Below are 24,518 nucleotides of genomic sequence, written 5' to 3' on the forward strand. Positions count from 1 at the left end.
TTTTCTCTCTTTTTTAATGTAAATTGTTGTCATGAGGACTATTTGTATTGTTTTGTGTGCTGAACCTTTTGTCTAAAGACAATTTTCCACCCCATTGGAGGCAGACAGTAAAGCTTTTGAACTGAACTGAACAAACAAAAATAGAATGAGAAAATGACAGATAGATAGAACAACAAACAATAGATAGAACAACCTGAGAATGACAAAAAAACGATATATAGAATAAACGATTGAAAGAACAATAGATAGATAGATAGACAGAATAACGAATGATGGATAGAATAACGAACATTAGATAGAACAAACAAACTATAGATAGATAGATAGATAGACAGAATGAATGAACAAACTAACAGACGACTGAATGCATGATAGAACGACAGAACGACATAGAATGAAAGAACTAACGATAGAATGACAGAATGAATGATAATCTGAAAGACAGATAGACTGAACAAACTATAGATAGATAGATAGACAGAATGAACAAACAGACGTTCGAACGAATTATACATAGAATGACAGAACGACAGAGATAGAACAAATGAACGAAAGAATGAACAATAAATTGAACGACAGATAGATAGAATGAATGAACGACAGAACAAAACAAACAATAGATAGACAGACAGACAGACAGATAGATAAATAGATAGATACAATGAACGATCAAATGAATGATAGAACGACAGAGAGAATGAATAAACGAAATAGTAGATAGAACAACAAAACGAGCGAACGATAGATAGATAGATAGATAGATAGACAGATAGACAGATAGATATAGATAGAATGAATGGTCGAATGAATGATAGAACGACAGAGATAGAATGAATGAACGAAAGATAGAACAACAGAATGACAGAATGAACAATAAATTGAACAACAGATAGATAGATAGAAATGAATGAACGATAGAACAAAACAAACAATAGATAGACAGACAGATAGATAAATAGATAGATACAATGAACGATCAAATGAATGATAGAACGACAGAGAGAATGAATAAACGAAATAGTAGATAGATAGATAGACAGATAGACAGATAGATAGATAGATAGATAGATAGATAGATAGATAGACAGATAGATAGATAGATAGATAGATAGACAGATAGATGATAGATATATAGATGATAGACAGATAGATAGATAGATAGATAGACAGACAGATGATAGACAGATAGATGATAGATAGATAGATAGATAGATAGATAGATAGATAGATAGATAGATAGATAGATAGATAGATAGATAGATAGATAGATAGACAGATAGATGTTAGACAGATAGATAGACAGATAGATGATAGACAGATAGATAGATAGATAGATAGATAGATAGATGATAGATAGATAGATAGATAGATAGATAGATAGATGATAGATAGATAGATAGATAGATAGATGATAGATAGATAGATAGATAGATAGATAGATAGATAGATAGATAGATAGATGATAGATAGATAGATAGATAGATAGATAGATAGATAGATAGATAGATAGATAGATAGATAGATAGATAGATAGATAGATAGATAGATAGATAGATAGATGATAGACAGATAGATAGATAGATAGATAGATAGATAGATAGATAGATAGATAGATAGATAGATAGATAGATAGATAGATGATAGACAGATAGATAGATAGATAGATAGATAGATAGATAGATAGATAGATAGATAGATAGATAGATAGATAGATAGATAGATAGATAGATAGATAGATAGATAGATAGATAGATAGATAGATAGATAGATAGATAGATAGACAGATAGATGATAGACAGATAGATGATAGATAGATAGATAGATAGATAGATAGATAGACAGATAGATAGATAGATAGATAGATAGATAGATAGATAGATAGATAGATAGATAGATAGATAGATAGATAGATAGATAGATAGATAGATAGATAGATAGATAGATAGATAGATAGATAGATAGATAGATAGATAGATAGATAGATAGATAGATAGATAGAGATAGATAGATAGATAGATAGATAGATAGATAGATAGATAGATAGATAGATAGATAGATAGATAGATAGATAGATAGATAGATAGATAGATAGATAGATAGATAGATAGATAGATAGATAGATAGATAGATAGATAGATAGATAGATAGATAGATAGATAGATAGATAGATAGATAGATAGATAGATAGATAGATAGATAGATAGATAGATAGATAGATAGATAGATAGATAGATAGATAGATAGATAGATAGATAGATAGATAGATAGATAGATAGATAGATAGATAGATAGATAGATAGATAGAGATAGATAGATAGACAGATAGATAGATAGATAGATAGATAGATAGATAGATAGATAGATAGATAGATAGACAGATAGATATAGATAGATAGATAGATAGATAGATAGATAGATAGATAGATAGATAGATAGATAGATAGATAGATAGATAGATAGATAGACAGATAGACAGATAGATGATAGATAGATAGATAGATAGATAGATAGATAGATAGATAGATAGATAGATATGCAGTAATTTGTCTCTAAATAACTAAATAAACAGATTTCAGACGTACTGATCATGGTGGTGCCGCCAGCGAGAGCAGCTCGTGTGCCCTGGTAGAAATCATCAGCTGCTGTCATTCCCCGGTCAGGCATCTGGAAGCGGGTGTGAACGTCGATGCCACCGGGTATCAGCATCCTGCCGTGAGCGTCGATGGTCTTCACACCACCAGGAACTATGAGGTTTTCACCGATTTGCCTGGAGACAGAGAAAGAAAATCACAAAGGTCAACAGAGGTAAGCTCTACTGTTACTTGTGAATATAAGATGGACTAGAAAAATTATGACATATAAAACAAACAAACAAACAAACAAACAAAAAAAACACTTGCTTGATGACTCCATCCTCCATATAGATGTCAGCATGGAAAGACTGATCATCGTTCACTATCTTCGCCCCTTTGATTAGAAGTCGGTCACTCTGTGAGAGAAAGAGACGAGAGTCATACAAAAATGCATCTATTTACTGCACTTGCATGCATCTATTTATACCGTAATTTGACGGTAATTCAACAGATATCACATGGTATCAGTTTAAGCACAGAAACACTTTGTCTTGCACAGTATGAACAATAAAACTAAAATGCATGTGCATGTTCACAGTAACATTTCTTTCACTGGTGTTTTTTAAAGGCTATATATATATCAAAGTGATCTGATTTGATAAACGTCTTTGCATGACAAGGTCAGTGTAGTAAACAACCAAATGAGATGCTACGGTAGATTTGGGACATACTACACAGTCACAATCCTGTTATAAACTACACAGCACGCTAAAACATGACCGGCAAGCACTGGACATCAAGTTCAATCAGAGCTGAAGCATAAAGATCGCTGAGGCACATCAGAGAAACATAGTGATTCTTATCATGTTAAATCGATTCTGACACGCCATCATGAGCCCAAACGTCATTTCAGGATGCCGCCATCGACTGCAGCCCGCATGCTTCATTCCTGTTCAGACACGCAGCGCACAGAAGTGCACAAAAATATGGTGCATGTTCAATTTCACATCACTGCAATAAAAGAATCTGATTTAATGTCATAGTATTGACACTTTAACCCTAAGATGACAGTGACGTGGAGGACATGCACACTCATACTAGGGCATGATGGGAATAGAGGGGGGTTTAATAAGATCTCAGTTGCCTTGTGCTGTGTAATTAAGGACCTGATGGGATAATTGTCATGGAAGTCCTATTCTGTAGCTGTTTGTCTGCTAATGAGTAGCCATGAAAAGAGAACAAGTGCTGTGGAGAGCAAGACCGCTGTTGTGAGCTTGCGAACTACAGATGAAACACCATGAATTAAGACCTAAGTTTAAGATGCTTTATGATCAAATCTGAATTAATCGTATTTTACAAAACAAGCACACATGAGTGGAACCACAATGCCATATTTTAACTGGTCGATATGACCAAAATCTTATATCACAATATAGGTTTCATTTCATGGTAACAGTGTGTTTAGTAAAGGTTTTACAATCATTTTTTACACACTGAAAAATAAAACAGTGCATAATTACCTAGAAACAATTTTCACTAAGAAACTGCTAGCAAATTTCACAAATAATTACAAAGAAATGACATAATTTTACATTTTTAAATATTTTCTTATAATCTGTTTTGTTGAACACTTGTTGAATAATTTTTTTAAATATATTTTTTTTGAATAATAAAATTTGCAATACGTTTTTACAAAATTTTCATACCACTAAAATGTAACAATTCAAGACACCAGTTTCAATTATTACATGAGAAAATTAAAACTAGCCTAATTAATCTAAATAAAAGTCTTCTGACTTATTGAAGACTAGTATAGGACCCTATGGACGGAATCACGGAATCCAGTCATAAAAACAGAATTTACTGAATAACGCGGAATGTCACAGAATTTGTCAAAGTTTGAATGAATTAATCAAAAGTAGGTCATTACACTTAAATCAAACCGCAATATGGACTAGTATCTGTAAATATTACGCCGCAAAAATACAATTTAAATGTGAATCCTGCATGTTCTGCCTGTGTCTGTTTTAATGAATGGAGCAGATGAGCGGTTTTGTTTACTACACACACTGAAGCGCACGTGACACTCGCAGTGATTTCAGCATTTGACCGTTCCATTTTAGGAAAACTAGCGTCATATCATACACACACAGAAATGTAAAGGTAGACACGGCAACTCGTCAAAATAAAAGTCCGGTTTAACTTGAAGACATTGTGCCAGCAATATATTACTACTACTACTACTAAAATGAAACGAACATTATTTTTTAGGGTATAATCACACAACATTTCTTCCATGTTTTAATTTTAATAGTAAAGTCCCCTTTTTTGCCAAAAAAAAAATGTGCTTAATTTTCAATAACAAAAAAGATAAATGAAATTAATGTTTTATGCCTTCATTTGATAACCAGAACATTTTAAATACACAACACAGATTTTCTGAGGGTAAAAAAAACTTTCATAAGGCTATTTTAAGAATAAATTTGAATTAATTAAGTATGGATTCAAATAATTAGACATGGAATCCAGAAAAATTTAAACGGAAAAAACGGAATTTGGGAAAAAATAAAATGGATTTCATAGGGCCCTAATAGTAACAATAATCTAATTACAAACAGATTTGTTATAGTTAACTTAAATCATAAACACACACACACACACACTTTGTTAATGGTAATAATATTTTCATTTACATTTAGTTTAACTTGATGTACTAGAATAAACAAAAATTAATAAATAAAAAAATATATACATTTTATTTATTAACACAATTACAAAAATGTAACTAAAACTTCAATGAAAAAAAATAATTCAAACTATTAATAAGAAATATAATAGAATGAAAATAATGAAATAACATCAATTACAAGCAATAGGACAAATGTATATGGTAATACTTCATAATAAGGTTAACATTAGTTAACATTCCCTAGTAAAAAAGTAATACATTTAAAATGCATATATTTTATACTATGTATAGTTCACATCTATTAACATTTACTGACATATCGCTCGATATGTCATGATATATATATATATATATATATAGCTTACTACGTATATGGATTAACCATTTTATAAAAGCAATAAGCCCAATGAAGCCGTGGTATAGCGCTGTTATAAATTCACTGTAAACCACAGGTTCTTAGGGCTTATTGCTTTATTAAGCTTTATTTTGGAGAACTACTTGTGCACAATGCACATTTCTTAATATTAAGCCTAAATATGTTTTAATGTCACTATTGATGAGGATTGTATGACCTTTAAATAAAATCATTCTTTAAATGCAAAATATTTAAAGTGGATCTAAAGTATACTTTTGCAATAGTTCCACTTTAGCACAATCAAATGTACTTTGTTATATTTTTAGTTTGACTTCAGCACTACTTCTGCAATTAAAGTACAAAATTTGTTGTTCCAAGTTAGTAGACTTTAAATAAACCGGGTTAGTAGACAAAAAGTACAATTGCAGGGTATTTTTTATTAAGTACATAATATGTAAATGCATTTGTAGTATGCTTAGCATGAAATAAACGTATTTTAAATACATTTTAGTTATTTATTTTTCACTAGGGTTAGTTAAATACATTACTTACAACTTTTACAGCTTTTATTAATCTTAATGTTAATTTTCACACTCACTATTGCATTATTAAAAGCACAAGTTGTTTAACATTAGTTAATGCACTGTGAACTAACATGAACAAACAATGAACAACTGTATTTTTATTAACTAACATTAACAAAGATTACAGTTTTTCTCAATTGCTTAAACGCATTTCTTGAAATTATGGCTCGCTTTTGCGAAACTCTAAACACAAATCCGTAACTTCTAACTCAATTCCCCGAACTTACTATATTCAGGTCAAAATGAAGCTCTCCACTCAAAACCACTCAATCTTGCTAAAAAAACAAACTTTGCTCTCAGACATGACACACAAACCCTCAAAAACACACACACACACACACACTACAACACAGTTTTACACACTGAGAAGATCAATTCAAAACAATACTACGAAAACTGGTAAAACTTTTGATGATGGACACAACAAATGTACACATTGCAAGTGTTTTAATCCTTAATTTATTGTACTGTAGAGTACAGCACAAAACATCAAACAACAACAAAAATAATTATTCTGCCCCAGCAACCTCCTCAACATTACAGACTAAATTGGCCCTGGACAGGCAGCGGGGTAAAAAATCCTCTTGCATGCCTGACCCAACCCTGGCACGCATCAACTAAAATACATAAGACTGCTTGTTTTCTTGCCCTTGCCCTTCCTATTTCTCTTCCACGTTGTTGTCGTCGTCGTCCTCCTCCTTCTCCTCCTCTTTCTCTTTCACCTCCTACTCTTCGTCTTTGAAATTGCATATTACTGTATCTGCATACTGATATTGATTGAAAAAGACCGGATAGGATTCACAGTTACACTTTTACTAGTGGTCTGACGGAATAATAATAATAATAATAATAATAATAATATATATATATATATATATATATATATATATAAAATATATATATCAACATAAAAAAATAAAATAAAAATATAAATACATTACAAAGTCATTGTGAAATAGAAAAGAAAAAGAAAATATGGGCAAAGACGGAAATATAAATTAGAAAGTCCACTGTCAGAATTTGTAACTCTTGTGTTCTCTGTCTGTATATGCTTTCCAATTGAAGGTTCATGAGATGTTGAGATGTACCTTTGAGCTATTTCAGAGAACTGCTTTATCGTTGGTTGATCTGTAGACTCCACATTAGTGAAAGTCAATATTCACTTGAACAATTCATGGCAAATTTACAAAAATTCTAATAGAAATGTGTAGAATATGCTTGACAGTTTATGACAACTAGATCAAAAATTTAGCATTTACTGCAAAGACATATACAATGAGCTAATGACTTGATGTTTTGAGGGGTAAGACTATAGCACAGAGAACTATATACATGTAATGCAACTTGTTAAAAAAATTAGAAACATTTTATGATGTGCACAAGTGACTAGATGATGTGGAGGTTGAAGAAGTAGTTTTGAGAATTTTATTTTTCTGATCTGAGAAAAGCAACAAACTGTAAACTGACTTTGGCCCTTATATCTCTATCGAAGGTTCTGATTGGTGTGTGATAAATTTTGAGTAATTGTGTGCTAATTGAGCTCAAACTTTGCAGACTTGAGTGAACAATATTGAATGCTAGTGCTTTCTAAATGACCACATGGTGTAAGCACTGAGAAATGTAGGGATTTGTGTGCAGAGTTTTGCAGTAACAGTTCACCAAATCTGACTCATGTGTTAAAGCAGGGGAATAGTGTTTATAGTTCAGGGAAATGGGTGTGCTGTTTGAAAAATGGCATTATGGTTTTGAAATTTTAGTTCAAAAGATTGGTTATAGTGTTTTAGCAATTGAGAAAAACTGTAATACATAGTGTAAGAAATGTATTGTTCATTGTAACAAATGACACCTTATTGTAAAGTGTTACCATAAATGTAATACATCAGATATAGATGAAATACATTTTTCAGGTCTAATCCAAAATATCAACCGGCTAAAAAATTTCTACTGGTTTATTGAGACTATGGGTATATTGTCCAACTCTTATCACTAAAAATGACTAAACACACTTACATATTTTGTGAAAAAGAGAGAAAAATGTTTTTGTTCAGGCCACAATCCCCTAAACACACTTAAAAAAATATCCACATCAGCTAGCAAACATAATCTTTATAGATAAAAACTCTAAAAGGACTATATACGGCATGGAAAACAAACAGCAAACATCCGAACGGAAATCAGGCCTCATTCATCTCTTAGACAAAGTCTTTCTGTTCTCTGCCTTACTATGAAACAGTAGATCCACACCACATTTATCATCATCACAGCCGGCGCTCACTTATGCTGTTAGCTGAAAAACATTCTCGCAAACATCCAAACCATCTTAACTGCGTTAGTCACAGTGGAAAGACTGCACAAGCGATCACGTGGGTTATTTGTGATGTTTAGACGGAGCTTGAGATCGATGTCAGAGATCAAAATGAACTCTTTTTATTCAGCCGTGACGGACACGTGCTCTGTATTGTTGTCGGTTGTTCACTCCTCTACACAAATCCATGACTAACGCTGAGTCCAGACAAACGCTGGCTCATTCTACGGCCGGCATTACGGCCCAAAGGCTCATTAAAACAGACCTTTACATCTGCTTTACTGCTGAGCTTTTGGCTTACACAGCAGTTCTTTAATGTCTTAATGCATATTCGGGAATACGGACCGATTAGAGGATTAAAGAAGGTAGGCGACTTCTCAAAATGGATAATTACAGTTTTGGATGCTAATACAAAGGATAAGCATGTCCAAAATATAACAAATCACACATGGCTGCCTCTCAATTCTGACTTCAGCTTTCCTAGAAAGAATCAAAGCTTTGTCCAGGAGAAGTTATTTGCTTTTAATTAGTAAAGAAGATCGTTTTGGTACAAGCAGACATTTAGTTAAGTATATAAATTGGTTGATTCCCCTGCTGAAAAAAAAAACAACTAAAACCAGCCTAAGCTGGTTGGCTGGTTTTAGCTGGTCATCCAGCCTGGTCTTAGCTGGTCAGGCTGGGAGACCAGCTAAAATCAGCTATTCCCAGCTTAAACCAACTAAGACCAGCCAACCAACCTATGCTGGTTTTAGCTGTTTTTTTTCAGCAGGGTCTTTACTGTCTAATTTCAACCACACAAATGGTAGATATTTAAGCTCTACTGACCATATTTGTGGCACAGTTTTGAAAATAATTGAGTAAACTAATGGCATAAATACGTATGAAGGAAACATATGCATAATTATATATGCAAATATGCAAAGCAATACCTGTAAACATACTTTTCACCAATATTACAGCCTTTTTTCAAGGTATACTAATCAAATCAGATATAAATACTGTATTAATAAATAGATTATTTACTGTTGAAGCCAGAAGTTTACATACACCTTGCAGAATCTGCAAATTATTTTACCAAAATAAGAGGGATCATACAAAATGCATGTCATTTTTTATTTAGTACTGACCTGAATAAGATTTTTCACATAAAAGGTGTATACATATAGTCCACAAGAGAAAATAATAGTTGAATTTGTAAAAATTACCCTGTTCAAAAGTTCACATAAACTTGATTCTTAATACTGTTGTTACCTGAAAGATCCACAGCTACTTTATTAGTAGTATTTTTTTAGTGATAGTTGTTCATCAGTCCCTTGTTTGTCATGAATAGTTAAACTGCCTGCTGTTCCTTCAGGTCCCACAAATTTTTTGGTTTTTCAGCATTTTTGTGTATTTGAACCCTCTCCAACAATTATTTTGAGATCCATCTTTTCACACTGAGCACAACTGAGGGACTCATATGCAACTATTACAGAAGGTTCAAACACTCACTGATGCTTTAGAAGGAAACACAATGCATTAAGAGCTGGGGGTGGAAACTTTTTGAATTTGAAGATCAGGGTAAATTTAACTTATTTTGTCTTCTGGGAAACATGTAAGGATCTTCTGTAGCTTCTGAAGGGCAGTACTAAATGAAACAAATATGATATTTAAAAATGCAAAATGCACACATTTTCATTCTGTTCAAAAGTTTTCACCCCCAGCTCTTAATACATTGTGTTTCCGTCTGAAGCATCAATGAGCATTTGAACCTTCAGTAATAGTTGCATGTGAGTCCCTCAGTTGTCATCAGTGTGAAAAGATGGATCTCAAAATCATACAGTCATTGTTGGAAAGAGCTCAAATACACAAAAATGCTGAAAAACCAAGGAATTTGTGGGACCTGAAGGATTTTTATAAAGAACAGCGGGCAGTTTAACTGTTTAAGACAAACAAGGAAAAATCATGAAATTAAAACACACACACACACATCTGTGGATCATTCAGGTAAGAACACAGTATTAAGAATCAAGTGTATGTAAACTTTTGAACAGGGTCATTTTTATGAATTCAACTATTATTTTCTCTTGAGTGACTTTAATGTAAACATCTCTTATGTGAAATATCTTATTCAGGTCAGTACTAAATAAAACATAACATGCATTTTGTATGATCCCTCTTGTTTTGGCAAAATAATTAACATTTTGCAGATTCTGTTCATTTTGTGTGAGGTCTGCTTAAGCATACCAAAAAGGAAAGTGACACAACTCTGTTGTTTATGTGGAGCCGAGCTGGTAGTTTGCCAGACTGTCTGGAATCGACAAAGCAACGCAAACATCCTGGCATCTGCATATTCATGACATTTGATGACAAACAACAACCAGAAAACAAATATTCTGACACCCATCTGGACAAGCAGTCTTAGCAAAAATAATGATTTAGACAACTTTTTAAAAAGCTTAAATTACATACGTTTGTATGAAAGAATAAATGTAAGTGCTTTAACAAACAATATTTGACAAATGCTGTTGTTAGAGCTGAACCCATATTGAATCCGGAATATTCCTTTAATCCATTGTAAAGCCTGTGAATGGGCTTATTGGGTCATTACGTAACAGTAAAAAGTCCCTCCTCTATATCAAGCGTTACAGTGTTTGTACTAACTAAACGTTTGTTATGGTTAAACGTATTTCCGACAGCTAAGAGCGCCTAGTGTGGCCCTGTTTGGATTAAAGAGACAAATGCAGTACGTAATAATTGACTTTTCCTCAGCTGCACATGTAGTGTGTACTTCAGCCAGCGTGAGGGTCTGCTAATGATGCTCTCCAGAGAGTCCATCCATACCAGAACAAATCCCTGTGACCCACTTACAGCGTATCTGGTGCATACTTTTATCCTAAAGACATACACACTAACTCAAGCTACTCCAATTGACAGTCATAATGGCCCTTAGACGGAGTGCACTCCCATCCCATCCGGAGTGCACAAGAAAAACCGCCTTTCTGAAAGTAATGCACAATGAGAACTAAGAGGTCTGCGGTCGAGTAAGTGGGTCAAACATGCTCAGATTCTTGAAGGTACAGTCACGTCTAGCAGTTAGTGGAAGTGTTTCTGTGGCTGACCAGGCTTGTGTTTTACTTCTTCACGTGAAATGCGTGCATGCATGTAAATGCATGTCAGAATGCAATCCAAATACAAAAATGCATGTGTATTCACATGATTGCATAGAGTATTTTGCTATGGCTTTCAAAAAAATTCAAACGGAGACTGTAGACATTGTACAGATCTCTAGCTCATGCTAAACACAAATGTCCACAGGCAAATGATTTAACCAGGTCAAAGCTGGTTCACCAATTTCATTTTCTCTGTCCACATTTGTGTTTACATTGAGCTTGAACTGCAAATCCAGCTAGGTCTAGAATTTATAGTGTTTTGTTAAGTTTATTTCATACTCCCTGTGGCTGAACTGATATACAGCATTTTGAATGGTAAGAATTATACTTCTAGGAACATAGTCACTATGTTTTAAAATACTTGAGTGTGCAATTCATAACAATATAGGTAAGAAATAATTCACATTAGGTAAGGAATAATAAGAAATAATTCACCCAAAAATGACATTTTACTTAAATTTTCAGGCCATCCGAGATGTAGATGAGTTTGTTTCTTCATCAGATTTGGAGAAATGTAGCATTACATCACTTGCTCACCAATGGATCCTCTGCAGTGAATGGGTGCCGTCAGAATGAGAGTCCAAACAGCTGATTAAAACATCACAAGTAATCCACGCCACTCCAGTCCATCAATTAATGTCTTGTAAAGTGAAAAGCTGTATGTTTGAAAAATCCATTATTAAAATGTTTTTAACTTTAAACCATTGCTTCCGGCTAAAATATAAGTCCATATTCCATCACAATAGTTTTTCCCAGTAAAAAAGTCATCTCATCTGAATCAGGAGAGAAATCTGCATACATAAAGTACCATTTACAGACAGTCCAAAACAGTTCATAACAAATATGTTGTATATTTTGATTTGAGAGGACAACAGAGGATGGACTTGCATTATGGAGGAAGCATTATAATAGTTTATTGACTTCACTATGGATTTCAGTCAGAAGAGATGGTTTAAAGGTAAAAAAACGCCTCAATAATGGACTTGTTTCTTACAAACACACAGCTTTTCACTTCACAAGATGTTAAATGATGGATTGGAGTGGTGTGGATTACATGTGGATTATTGTGATGTTTTTATCAGCTGTTTGGACACTCATTCTGACGGCACCCATTCACTGCAGCGGATCCAAATGACTTTACAAATTTGTAAATTATATAACAATTATTAGTACTAATATACTTCAAAATTTCACTTTTAATTCAGTGTGTTTACTTGCTGTTTCTTTGTAATTATTCATGAAACTGTGTATAACAGTAGCACATAATAGGAGACCCAGAATGTGTCTGTTAAGTTTCAGCTCAAAATACCCCGCATATCATTTTGAAAATGCCTATTTTGAGTGGAAGCAGAAACACGCTGTTTCTGTGCATGTCTCTTTAAATGCAAATAATCTGCTGCTCCCCGCCCCCTTTTCGACAGAGTGCATTTAGGCCACGCCCACACCGGGGGGGCGGGGAAACAATCCAATGCTCACCATTGACTTTGTATTGCGAAAAGCTGCCTTCTTGTCATTTCTGACTTATAACAAAAAACAGAACAATGTCTAAAAGCTGCTATGTGACAAGGTGTACAGTAAACAAACTAAAAAAACAATAAAAATTTAGCTTCTCAATATAACTTGTAGTTATAGTAGGCGTAGTTCTCAGTAATATGAGTAATATGACACGTTGCGCTCTACTTTTGTGTCCGCAAACGCTCATTTTTTGGGTGGACAGCGTATGTACAACTGTAGCTTGTTTACTGTACACTTTGTCACATAGAAGTTTTTAGACATTGTTCTGTTTTTTGTTGTAAGTCAGAAATGACAATGAGGCAGCTTCCCGCAATACAAAGTCAATGGAGAGCGCTGGTATGTTTCCCCCCAGGTGGGTGTGGTTTTCAGATTATGACGTGTGTCTCGTAGCTGAGATGCTCTGTTAAAAACATCTGTTTGGTTTTGCTTATAATGTCTATCATGCAGAAATCCTGCATTTTAAACCATAGTAGTTTCAACTTCTAAAATAGGGTTTTCTGAGCGCACACATCCGAAGAACGCGAATAACTTGCGCCATGGCGTTAGAACTAGTACACCGTTGTTGCTTGCGAAAACAAAATGACGGCACTGTGGGTGGAAACATGCAGATTAAGGGGCGATGATATTATAAGAAGATCCCTTTACCAAGGGGGTAGCAAAATCTGACACACTCGTTTTTTCACATGCTTGCTTACCAAAAGTTACCGGGTTGTCCTTTTTCACGTTTTCTGAGTTAGTAGATGCACTGAGGACCCGATTATAGCACTTCAAGAAAGTCCAATTTTCATGATATGTCATCTTTAAAACATCTGAGTTCACTCTATTCCTGAACATGAGCTCAACTGCTCTGCGCTAGCTGGAAATGTTGAGTCTTTGTTGAGTATTTCTGCGCCAGAGGGTTAATCTTGAGTTCAGCTTCAAATCAGAATGACGTTTTCGGGTTCTGAACTAGCAATCAGTGTAATCTACAGGGTCAATGCTCTGTTGAACATGAAAGATTATCTTCATCGTGACAACTGAGGAAGTATGAATGTTGCAGTTTTAACAAAATAGATGTCAAATTACAGCGAGCAGTTTATCGCCACCTGCCAACAATCAAAAGCACATTAGGTGTCGAAACTAAGTTTATTGGCACAGACATTGTTCTCAGGAAGACATTACATGCTATTACTCTGCAATTTCCTTCAGTGATTTTTCTAGCCACACGTCAACTGCACTGCTATGCTTACACGTGATAAATTCAGGCTTCAAACAGACACTGGACTTTCAAGGACTTTTCAAGCACTACTTTTTTGATTTTCAAGGACTCCAATATCTTTTTCAAGTTCCAATATAAGTTCAATCATTTGCGATGAAAAAACAGTGGATCATGCTACAATGCAATGTTTTTTAAATGGTGTTGAAATTCGAAAATTAATTGCTCTTTTAATTTAATTTTTTTTTTTTGCTAGTGAATCACTTGAAATTGAAAGAAGTCATGAGTTTGAATTAATCTCATGACTTGCATTATTATGGTTTATTGACTTCACTATGGATTTCAGTCAGAAGAGATGGTTTAAAGGTAAAAAAAAACGCCTCAATAATGGACTTGTTTCTTACAAACACACAGCTTTTCACTTCACAAGATGTTAAATGATGGATCGAAAATTAATTGCTCTTTTAATTTAATTTTTTTTTTTTGCTAGTGAATCACTTGAAATGGAAAGAAGTCATGAGTTTGAATTAATCGGAGCGTTTTCATCTTAAATGACTCACTCAATTGATTCGCTTCATCTGTTCCTCTTTTCACATCTTCAGCTATGTTGACATGACACTCAGTACTACTCACTAGTTTTATGACACTAATAGTCAAAAAAGTCGTTTTTAATTGCATGCAAATAAAAAATGAAGCACTTTTTTGATAGATACACTGTTTTTCAATAATTCAAGCAAGCACTTTCCAAGCACCTCTTCAAGAATACTGCTATTTAAAAGGGTTTTCCAGGCCTTAAATTTCAAAAAGTCAAATTCAAGCATCAAGCACTTTAAGCACCTTATATAAACCCTAAAATTACCAAATTTTTTTGTAATATCACAATCACAAAACAAAAATAAAATTTCACAAAGGAGATTTCTATTTCTCATGTTTTTCTACACTGTTGAGTCAGCTTAAAATATTTTTTCACCCTGCTGCCTTAAAATTTTAAGTTGAATCAACTAGGGGTGGGAATCTTTAGGCACTTCACGATTCTGGGAGTCACGATCCGATTCCAAAACGATTCTTGATCTACATTTTTTCCCCAATAAATTTTTCTGCTGTGCAAATACATCTTTACAACCATACATTTTAACCAAAATTGCAGTTTCTGTGCTTTTTGTTTATAGTTGGAATCTCTGTATGCCAGTACTGCGATTTTCATTATCAACCCAATATCACGATGTGTCACGTTCTCGGTTTTCAATATTACTGCACAAGTCTACATTTTCATATGAATTTTATATCAAATTTATTTTGTGCAAAATTTACTTTTTTTTATTATGTAAACAGGCTACTTTTTAAAACAATTACGTATTTAAAATAAATGTTCTTTAAGTATCCAAAAGTTTACAGACAATAGTTATGGGTTTTTCTTTTTTTCCTCAGCATTATTGCCGTTTGATTATTACTGATGAGACCATAGACAGTGGCAGCTTTAAAGGAGAACTCAACCAGAACAACAATTTACAAATAATTTACTCACGCCCCTGTCATCAAAGATGTTCATGTCTTTCTGTCTTCAGTCGTAAAGAAATTATTGTTTTTGAGGAAAGGATTTCAGGATTTTTCTGCATATGATGGACTTCATTGGTGCCCCGATTTTGAACTTCCAAAATGTAGTTTAAATGCAGCTTCAAAAGGGTAGAAGGGTCTTATCTAGCGAAATGATCAGTCGTGTAGCACAGGCTCTGGGAATGCGCGTCCATGGGTCGTTCTTGAATGATTTCTTCATTTTGAACAAATCTTTAATGTGACTCAGGATGAACGAGTCGTCTCGGGGAGTGATTCAAAATGAACAAAATGACCCGAAAAAAGATGATTTTGCTGAACGAGACTCAAAGGTCCAAGTCGGTAAAATGATCCAAATTTCCCATCATTACTACGAATCACGTCTTCGGATCACAAGTTCATTGTCTGTGTACTCCGACTCAAAAAGGTAGAGTATATCGAAAAACTCCTCCTACAACTTCAGAATTGTCCGACATCATTGTACCTTTTTGTTTGTAAACAGTGTTTGACTTACTTGCACTTTCTTAGTCTTTGTGCGTTTGCTTTGTAAACACTAGGTCTGTAGTTCCGCCTACGTTCCGTGTGACCTTTCGACGTGATTCAATAGTACATGAACGCGCATCCCAGAGCCTGTGCTACATGAGCTTTTGTGCTTAAAAAGTATACAAATTTTTATTTTCTGAAAAAAAGGACCGATTGTTTCCCTAGATAAGACCCTTGTTCCTCGGCTGGGATCGTTTAGAGCCTTTGAAGCTGCATTTAACAACATAAAACAACTTAAATGCGCATGTGCAACCTGCACATACAAAGTATACGTACGGTTACAAAAATCAGGTGGTGTCCCTCGCGTACGCATTAAAAGTGAAGTATACTTAATGCACAGATCTATTTCAATATATCAGATGTTTTGTCCTGCTCTGAAAACATAACTGACTGTGTGAACATCAGTTTCGTATAGAAGTATTCGAAAGTGCAAGTCTATTTAACCACAGCCGCAATCGATCTCCAGGACAACAAACACAAAGCGCACGTGAAAGTGCTTGAGTTTCGTGCATCTAATAGTACTGCATTACAAACGGCATTAAGGAAAGCATATCTAAAGTAAAACGCGGTGGGTGGAAACACACACTGTCATCAATGTGCACGCGTCACAGCGCAAAAAAACGAGCTTAGAATCGATTCAGAATCATTGAAGAGAGAATCACAATGCATTGGAGAATCTATTTTTTTCTCCCACCCCTTAGAATCAACTCAAATATCTCAGTTGTCACTTAGCACAACTTGACTTGACGAGTTGACTGAATTTAAAATTTTAAGGCAGCCGCGTAACAAATTATTTTAAGTTTTTTTTACAGTGTAGATGGTTATGAGAATCAATGAAGAGCAAACTTTAAGTTTACATTTTCTGAGAAAATCTCACATTCGTTCTTGGGTTTTCAGAAGAGATCTCCTTAACGTCTCAGACTTTGCTTGGATTCAACAAGATGTCAGCAATCAAAAACCAAAGATCTCAATATAAACACAAACACGCTTCATCAAATTCTTGAAAGTCCAAACGATCCAAAATTACAACTTTTACAATTGACTCTTTTCTATTTATTGTCTTCTTAAAGAATTATACACTGCAAAAAATGATTTTCTCAGTATTTTTGTATTATTTCCCAGTACAAATAACTAAACATTCTTGAATCAAGATTTACTTGAGAAGCAAAATGGCTTCTCAAGTCCTGTTTTCTGAAAGAATAATCAAAATTAAGTGAGTTTATGATTAAAACAAGAAAAATATCTGTCATTATTAGAGTATCTTGTTTTCTAGCACAAATATCTAAACAATCTTGAATCAAGATACATTTAATTGAAATGCAATCTAATTTTTTTCTTAGTTTTTGCTTAAAACAATAAAAACAAAATCTGCCAATGGGGTAAGAAAAATAACCATAGCTCAGAAAACAAGATTATTTTAATTACCCATTGAAATATTTTCTTTTTTTTAGAACACAAGACTAAAGATATTTAATAATTTTGTTTCTCAGGTAAATGTATCTTGATTTCAGAATGTTTAGATAATTTTAATGGAAAACAACACAAAAATACTTAAAGAAAAACAGTTTTTTTCCAGTGCAAGAGAGAACAAGTTGATACATAAATGAAAAATATCTGAGAATTGCTGAGCCGTGAGCGAGCAATAAAAGTTTAACAGCATTGATCGAGATGGCTTACTGACTCACATCTCAGTTTTTTAAGGTGAGTTTCACTGCTGTCGCTAATTCACGCAGGGGTCAAAGGGAACGAACGGCTGCACTTTTATCAAATCAATGAGAGCCTGAGTGAACGACATAAAACCGGCAGACCTCTCAGCCATTCGATACGCTGCGGACGATGAAGTCAGGCGAAGCAGAACATTGTCTGAGCTGCGGGAATGTGATTGCAGCAGAAAACATGGCTAGAAAGTGGGCCATGGGGGTGTATGTGTGTGTTTCAGAGAGAAGGGATCGAGTGCTCAGGCCATGTCTGTCACGAGTGGTGGCGTTGTGACATTGTCAGACAATACTAGAGCGAGAAAGAAAGAGACTGACAGGCTAATGCTCAGGCATTAAAAAGGAAAATCATATTTCCACTTAAATCCAATGCTGCATCAACATTTAGTTACTTTCTTAACCCTATAACGCCTACTGTATCATATATTATACATGAATTTCTAAGGCCTCTGAATGATCAAAATGATAAAACTTTGCCTAAAAACCTGTTTTGTGATTGATAGTTTATTATATGGTCTTTAATAATTGAAAAAACGTCCTCCTTCAGCTTGTGGTTCTCGTTTTTTTTAGCTGTGAAACTGATTTTTATAAAGTAAACTATTATTTTGTTAGTAATATTTTAAGATAAACACTTACTGGACTGAGAAAACGTTGCTTTACTTGATTATCCATACATAATGTTAAATAAAAATTATGTTTAAGTCAAATATGGTCATCAAGCTTTTGAGGAAGGTTTATTCATCTCTCAGTCTTCACTGCATTGCATTATATATGTTCTGAAAGTACAGAGCTTTGATCACATGCATTTGTGACCCTGGACCACAAAACCAGTCATAAGGGTCAATTTTCCATTGATGTATGGTTTGTTAGGAAAAAACAGTATTTGTCCGAGATACAAATATTTGAAAATCTGGAATGTGAGGGTGCCAAAAAATCTAAATACTGAGAAAAACACCTTTAAAGTTGTCCAAATGAAGTTCTTAGCAATGCATACTACTAATCAAAAATGAAGTTTTTATATATTTACAGTAGGAAATGTACAGAAAATCTTCATGGAACATGATCTTCACTTAATAGCCTAATGATTTTTTGCATAAAATAAAAATCAATAATTTTGACCCATACAATGTATTATTTTCTATTGCTAAAAAAATATACCCATGCTACTTATGACTGGTTTTGTGTTCCAGGGTCACATTTAAATATCATGTTATTAGGATATATTATTGGGAGTTATATAGTGACAACTGATATTTATATGCATTTTTTGTAATCTGTTGTTATGTTATTTTAAGTATCTGCTATACTGCTATAAAGATCTAATTCATTTAGAAAATTTAATGTTACTTTTCATCCATATAAATATCAGCATCTGCACCAAATTGCATGTTTTTGCTCAGTTTGGTCGTAAAATCTACATGCTTTTTTCTCCTCAAGTATGAGCTACATATACTCACTATATGAGCCATAAACATCAACAAAAAAAAATGCAAACATATTTTTTAGATTTTTAAAAATATTTTATCTAAAGTTTCAATAATCTGTTCCATTTCAAATTATTTTCCAGCTAATATTTCATATATTACACTACATATCAGTGCACATTATTACTGAAATAAATGCAAAAAATAAATCACAAAGAAATGTTGTTTTTTCTTATTGAATATCTTGCTTCATTCACAATATAACATGCTATGGACATGCAATAGGTTGCAAATGCTATTTCATGTTAACTATAACTTTATCCATGCATAAAAACATCTCTTCTCTTTTTTAACATGCATCTTTCCATAGGCATTTCTTTATAAAGATCCAAACAAAATGTTAAGGATCTTCATGCAGCTCTTTTCCATACAACCTCATTTACATTTCCACATATTTTAACTGGTGCCACATTTACTTTTGATGCACAACTGCTCCTGACAACTTCTAAACAAGGATACAAATGAGATTTTAAAGATTTGTGAAAATTAAATTTAGGTCTGTTCCACATATAAGCTGTCATGTGGACTAGTTAAATGATACATTATGGTGCTTTCTGGAGGTCGACAATGTCACTGTATGCAAAATAATTGCATGAACTCTCCTGTTTTTCCCTGCATGCCAGTTTAGAACAATGACATAACGTGAAATATTCCTTTAAGTCTGTGAGTGTGCAGTACAGTATCGGTGTTTGCCACCCACTGGCAGTCTTATCACCATCCCTTAAGATGGCTGAAGCTTAGCTGACGTCCAAGAGCTAAAGGCAAGATCTAACGGCAAAGGCAAGAGTTTTCATCTTTCTCGCTCCTGTCCCAGATCTGCCCGTTCTTACAGGCCTCCGCTAACCGATCAGCGTACCCTCTAAAACAATCCCAGTGAATATGGGTGCAGTGCACGCTGTCTTTGGACTATAAATGTCACCAGTGGACTGAAGACGTTTTACAGGCATGCATCACCACATACCATGACACACACTTTACATTCACTGACCTACTTTTTGAAAGAGGATTTTCATTCATTTCCTCTGGAGACGGTTCTCTGCATTTAGCATGGCTATCAAAGCAGCTCCGGCTTACAGCGGGGGTGGGTGCAGAGGCCATTGTACTGGCAGCTAAACTGAAGCTGCTTTTTACATTAATAAAATGCACTTTTGAAGGTGAATGTTGTTGATGCATGCACAACCATCACTATTTTGTAAAATACATTCCTGCTACTAAATCTGAAATAGGTTTGGTTTGATTTAAGAATGCATGCGTGCTTTTTAATAAAATGACATTTTGAAAGTATTTTCAGTGCATGCAAAAAAATCATTCACAAAGAACTGCAATGATGCATAGCTTCTTATTCATTGGAAATAAGATACATATCTTGTAAGAATACCTAATGTAAATATATGTTTACTTTAATTGAGGCAATGCATTTTGGTATATTTTTAGAATCTAAAAATACTTCATGCATGCTTAACATCTTGTTTTTTTTAAAAAAAAAAATTAAACATACTTAAGATGGTGAATGTTTTGATGTATGCAAAACCACATTCACAAAGATTTCCAAAGAGCTGCAATGATATGTATGATAGGTATGATATTGTGCAAAAATGGATACGATTTTTTTAATTTAAGGCTATGCAATATCGTATATTCCTAGGATCTTAACATAATGCATGCATGTTTAACAGCTTTCTGTTAACTAAAACTGAAACATAATGTTACCAGTGCATGCAAAACCATAATTCACAAAGATTTCCAAGGAATTTCAAAGATGCATTGCATCATATTTACTGGAGATAAGATAAGAATGGCTAAGAATGATGTTTATTTAATTTAAGGGTATCCTAGGATTTTGAAATAATGCATGCACGTTTAACAGCTTTCCATACAGCTGTTTTTAAATGAAAGAAAATGCAAGTACATGCAAACCACCAGTCACAAATATGCATTAGAACTGAATGCAACACATTATAATATTGCAATTAAAATAACAATGTGGCAGGAGAATAATGCACAATATTCTGTTTAAATGAGGCCTGTTTTATAATGCATGCATGCATGCTTGATAGCTTTCCACAAGGTAACAGATGAATCCAGTGTGACCTATAGAGCTCCAATGGGTGACCCACAAAGAACACACTCAAAAGTGGGCCTGAGCGCATCATATACAGAAACCAGAGATGACAGTAATCCAGCATCTGATGGAATGGTGTTGACACAACTGGACCACTATAAAACCACAAAACCTAACTGAATATTGAGCAGTTCAGCGTTGAAATGCCATTATATGAATCTCTGAAGTCGCTGTCATTTCAACAGCGCGACTTTTTTAGCCCATCTTTCATGCTGACTTGTACTCACAGTGATGCGAGGGATGTTCTTCTTGCCCTGGTATCCGGACATCTCTGCGCTGATGGCTGTAATGGTTCCCGATGCGCGTTTGGAGAAGCGACGCCCCGCAGCTCAATGACACCCGCCGCCGTCGGCACAAAACAACCCGGACGCGATGGAGGAAGGTTTCCAGACAATCCTGCGGAGATTCTTGAAGGTGAATGGTAAAATTTCCCCTGTGTTTCAGATGACGGGCTCTTCTCTCTTGTTCCGGCGCAGCGGCAGGACGCTCCAGACAGACACTGATGGAGATTTACACGGCCAAAGCCACCGTGCATGCGCAACACCCCACCCTGATCCACACACACACGCGCGCGCACTCACGCACACATCTTCATACATGCAGGACAAGATTCATTAGATAAAATGTTGGGAAGACAGTTCTATTTTTATGTATCTATATTTTCTATGTATTTTAAAATATAAAATATTACCAATTTATTTAAAATAATAATTACGTTGATTGTTTTGATTTTGTGAAGCACAAAAGCAATAACAAGTTACATTTTCTGTATAATACGAAATGACAAAAAAATGACTGATTTAGGGCTGTCAAATCGATTAATCGCGATTAATCGGATCAAAAATAAATAATATGTGTGTGTATTGTCTGCACTTATATGTATATATAAATACACACATACATGTATATATTTAATATATATAGATATGATTAGTATTATATATATATATATAGAAATATATATATATTACAGATATTTCTTGTATACATGTATTTTTGTGTATTTATATATACATATAAATATACACAGTATACACACATATTATGTAAACACAAACTTTTATTTTGGATGTGATTAACTGTAATTAATCGATTTGACAGCACTAATATTTATAGAATATGTTGATCGTATTCTGATGTCTCTGTTTTGAATAATATACATTTTGTTTAATCTATAAATATTTTTGCTGTTCAAATAAACAATTCATTTTAATTAAATCAGAAATAAAAGTTACGTTTTTCTATTTTATTCATTATGGTTAGACCATGAGAGACAGATTATTTGTTTATTTCATTTAAATAAAACATTAAATGAAATCAAATCTCAAATCTCAACATTTCCACAAACTTAGAAACTCCTGGCCTGGTTTATTCTTAATAAAATAAAATAAAATAAAATAAAATAAAATAAAATAAAATAAAATAAAATAAAATAAAATAAAATAAATAATAAAATAAAATAAAATAAAATAAAATCTTTAGTAATTTATTAATTTATCCTTAATAATTATTTGAATTATTAAAATGAAATCACAGCTTATAGGAACTGTATTGTGTTGATTTATGGTTTCCTGGCCTGATTTATCCTTAATAAAATAAAATAAAATAAAATCTTTAGTAATTTATTAATTTATCCTTAATAATTATTTTATTTCTTAAAATAAAATCACAGCTTATAGGAACTGTATTGTGTTGGTTTATTGTTTCCTGGCCTGGTTTATCCTTAAAAAAATAAAACAAAATAAAATAAAATCTTTATTCATTTATTAATCTATCCTTAATAATTATTTTATTTCTTAAAATAAAATCACAGCTTATAGGAACTTTGTTGTGCTGATTCATTGTTTTTCATTATTCATTATGGTTAGACTAGCTTTATTTATTTATTTATTTATTTTCTGGCTGATGATTCCAGAAAACCTTATTAAAACAATACATATATATATATATATATATATATATATATATATATATATATATATATATATATATATATATATATATATATATATATATATATATATATTACTGATGTAGATGTAGATATTACTGATGTATGACTTAAGCATCAATGTACATAATTTGTGAAATCTCAACTCACATTTTAGTGTCCCTAATTAATAAAATGCACTTTTAAAAAATGCAAAAGTCACACCTAAATATTATGGGTGAAATGATAATATAATGGGAATATATTGACAAATATTTAATTAAGCATTGGATTTCTCTGTAAATCTGCACACAACCCCTCCACTTCAGCATATGCAACCTCAGAACACCTGCCAGCAGCCAATCACGTGAATGGAAGCCCACAGGCTCCTCCCACTGAGTTTCTATGGTTGCCGTGGGTTACTGGGTAGGCTGGTCCTCTACGCCTGTCTCCCATAAATGAAGACCACCGGCAACACAATGGATCCCGCTCTTGTGTGAGATAATTTGGTATTTCATGGTCCGGTTCTCACTGCATGGCTAATCATTCTTTATTAATGTGAGCAATTTGGTGCACAAAGGAAAAATGAGTGTACAAACTATTTGGAAGCATCTCATCTTGTAGAATAGTATAACAGACAATGACAATGTGATTGTGAAAAGGAGCAACCAGTGACCAGCTCCAGCATCCAGCTATACAAACAGCATTTTTTACACCGTGATTAAAAGAATAAAACCACAATGTGATCTTTCTAATGTTGCTAAGATCTAAAATCACAATGTTCATCCGTAGCTATTGATGGATG

General features: G+C 33.6%; 1 protein-coding gene across 1 annotated transcript in view; it reads right to left on the bottom strand.

Moving 5' to 3' along the window:
* The window catches only part of dpysl2a (dihydropyrimidinase like 2a), a 37,105-nt gene extending 14,768 nt beyond the window's left edge, over window positions 1-22,337 (bottom strand). The window contains exons 1-3 of the mRNA XM_051117915.1: window positions 22,011-22,337; window positions 2,901-2,989; window positions 2,583-2,767 (exon numbers count right to left, since the gene is read on the bottom strand). Coding sequence (XP_050973872.1) covers window positions 2,583-2,767; window positions 2,901-2,989; window positions 22,011-22,052 — 316 coding nt within the window. The 5' untranslated portion in view covers window positions 22,053-22,337. The remainder of the gene's footprint in view (window positions 1-2,582; window positions 2,768-2,900; window positions 2,990-22,010) is intronic.
* Window positions 22,338-24,518: the final 2,181 nt, after the last annotated feature.

The sequence above is a fragment of the Labeo rohita genome, chromosome 8 (genome assembly GCF_022985175.1).
Source record: "Labeo rohita strain BAU-BD-2019 chromosome 8, IGBB_LRoh.1.0, whole genome shotgun sequence".
In the NCBI taxonomy this organism is placed as follows: Eukaryota; Metazoa; Chordata; class Actinopteri; order Cypriniformes; family Cyprinidae; genus Labeo; species Labeo rohita.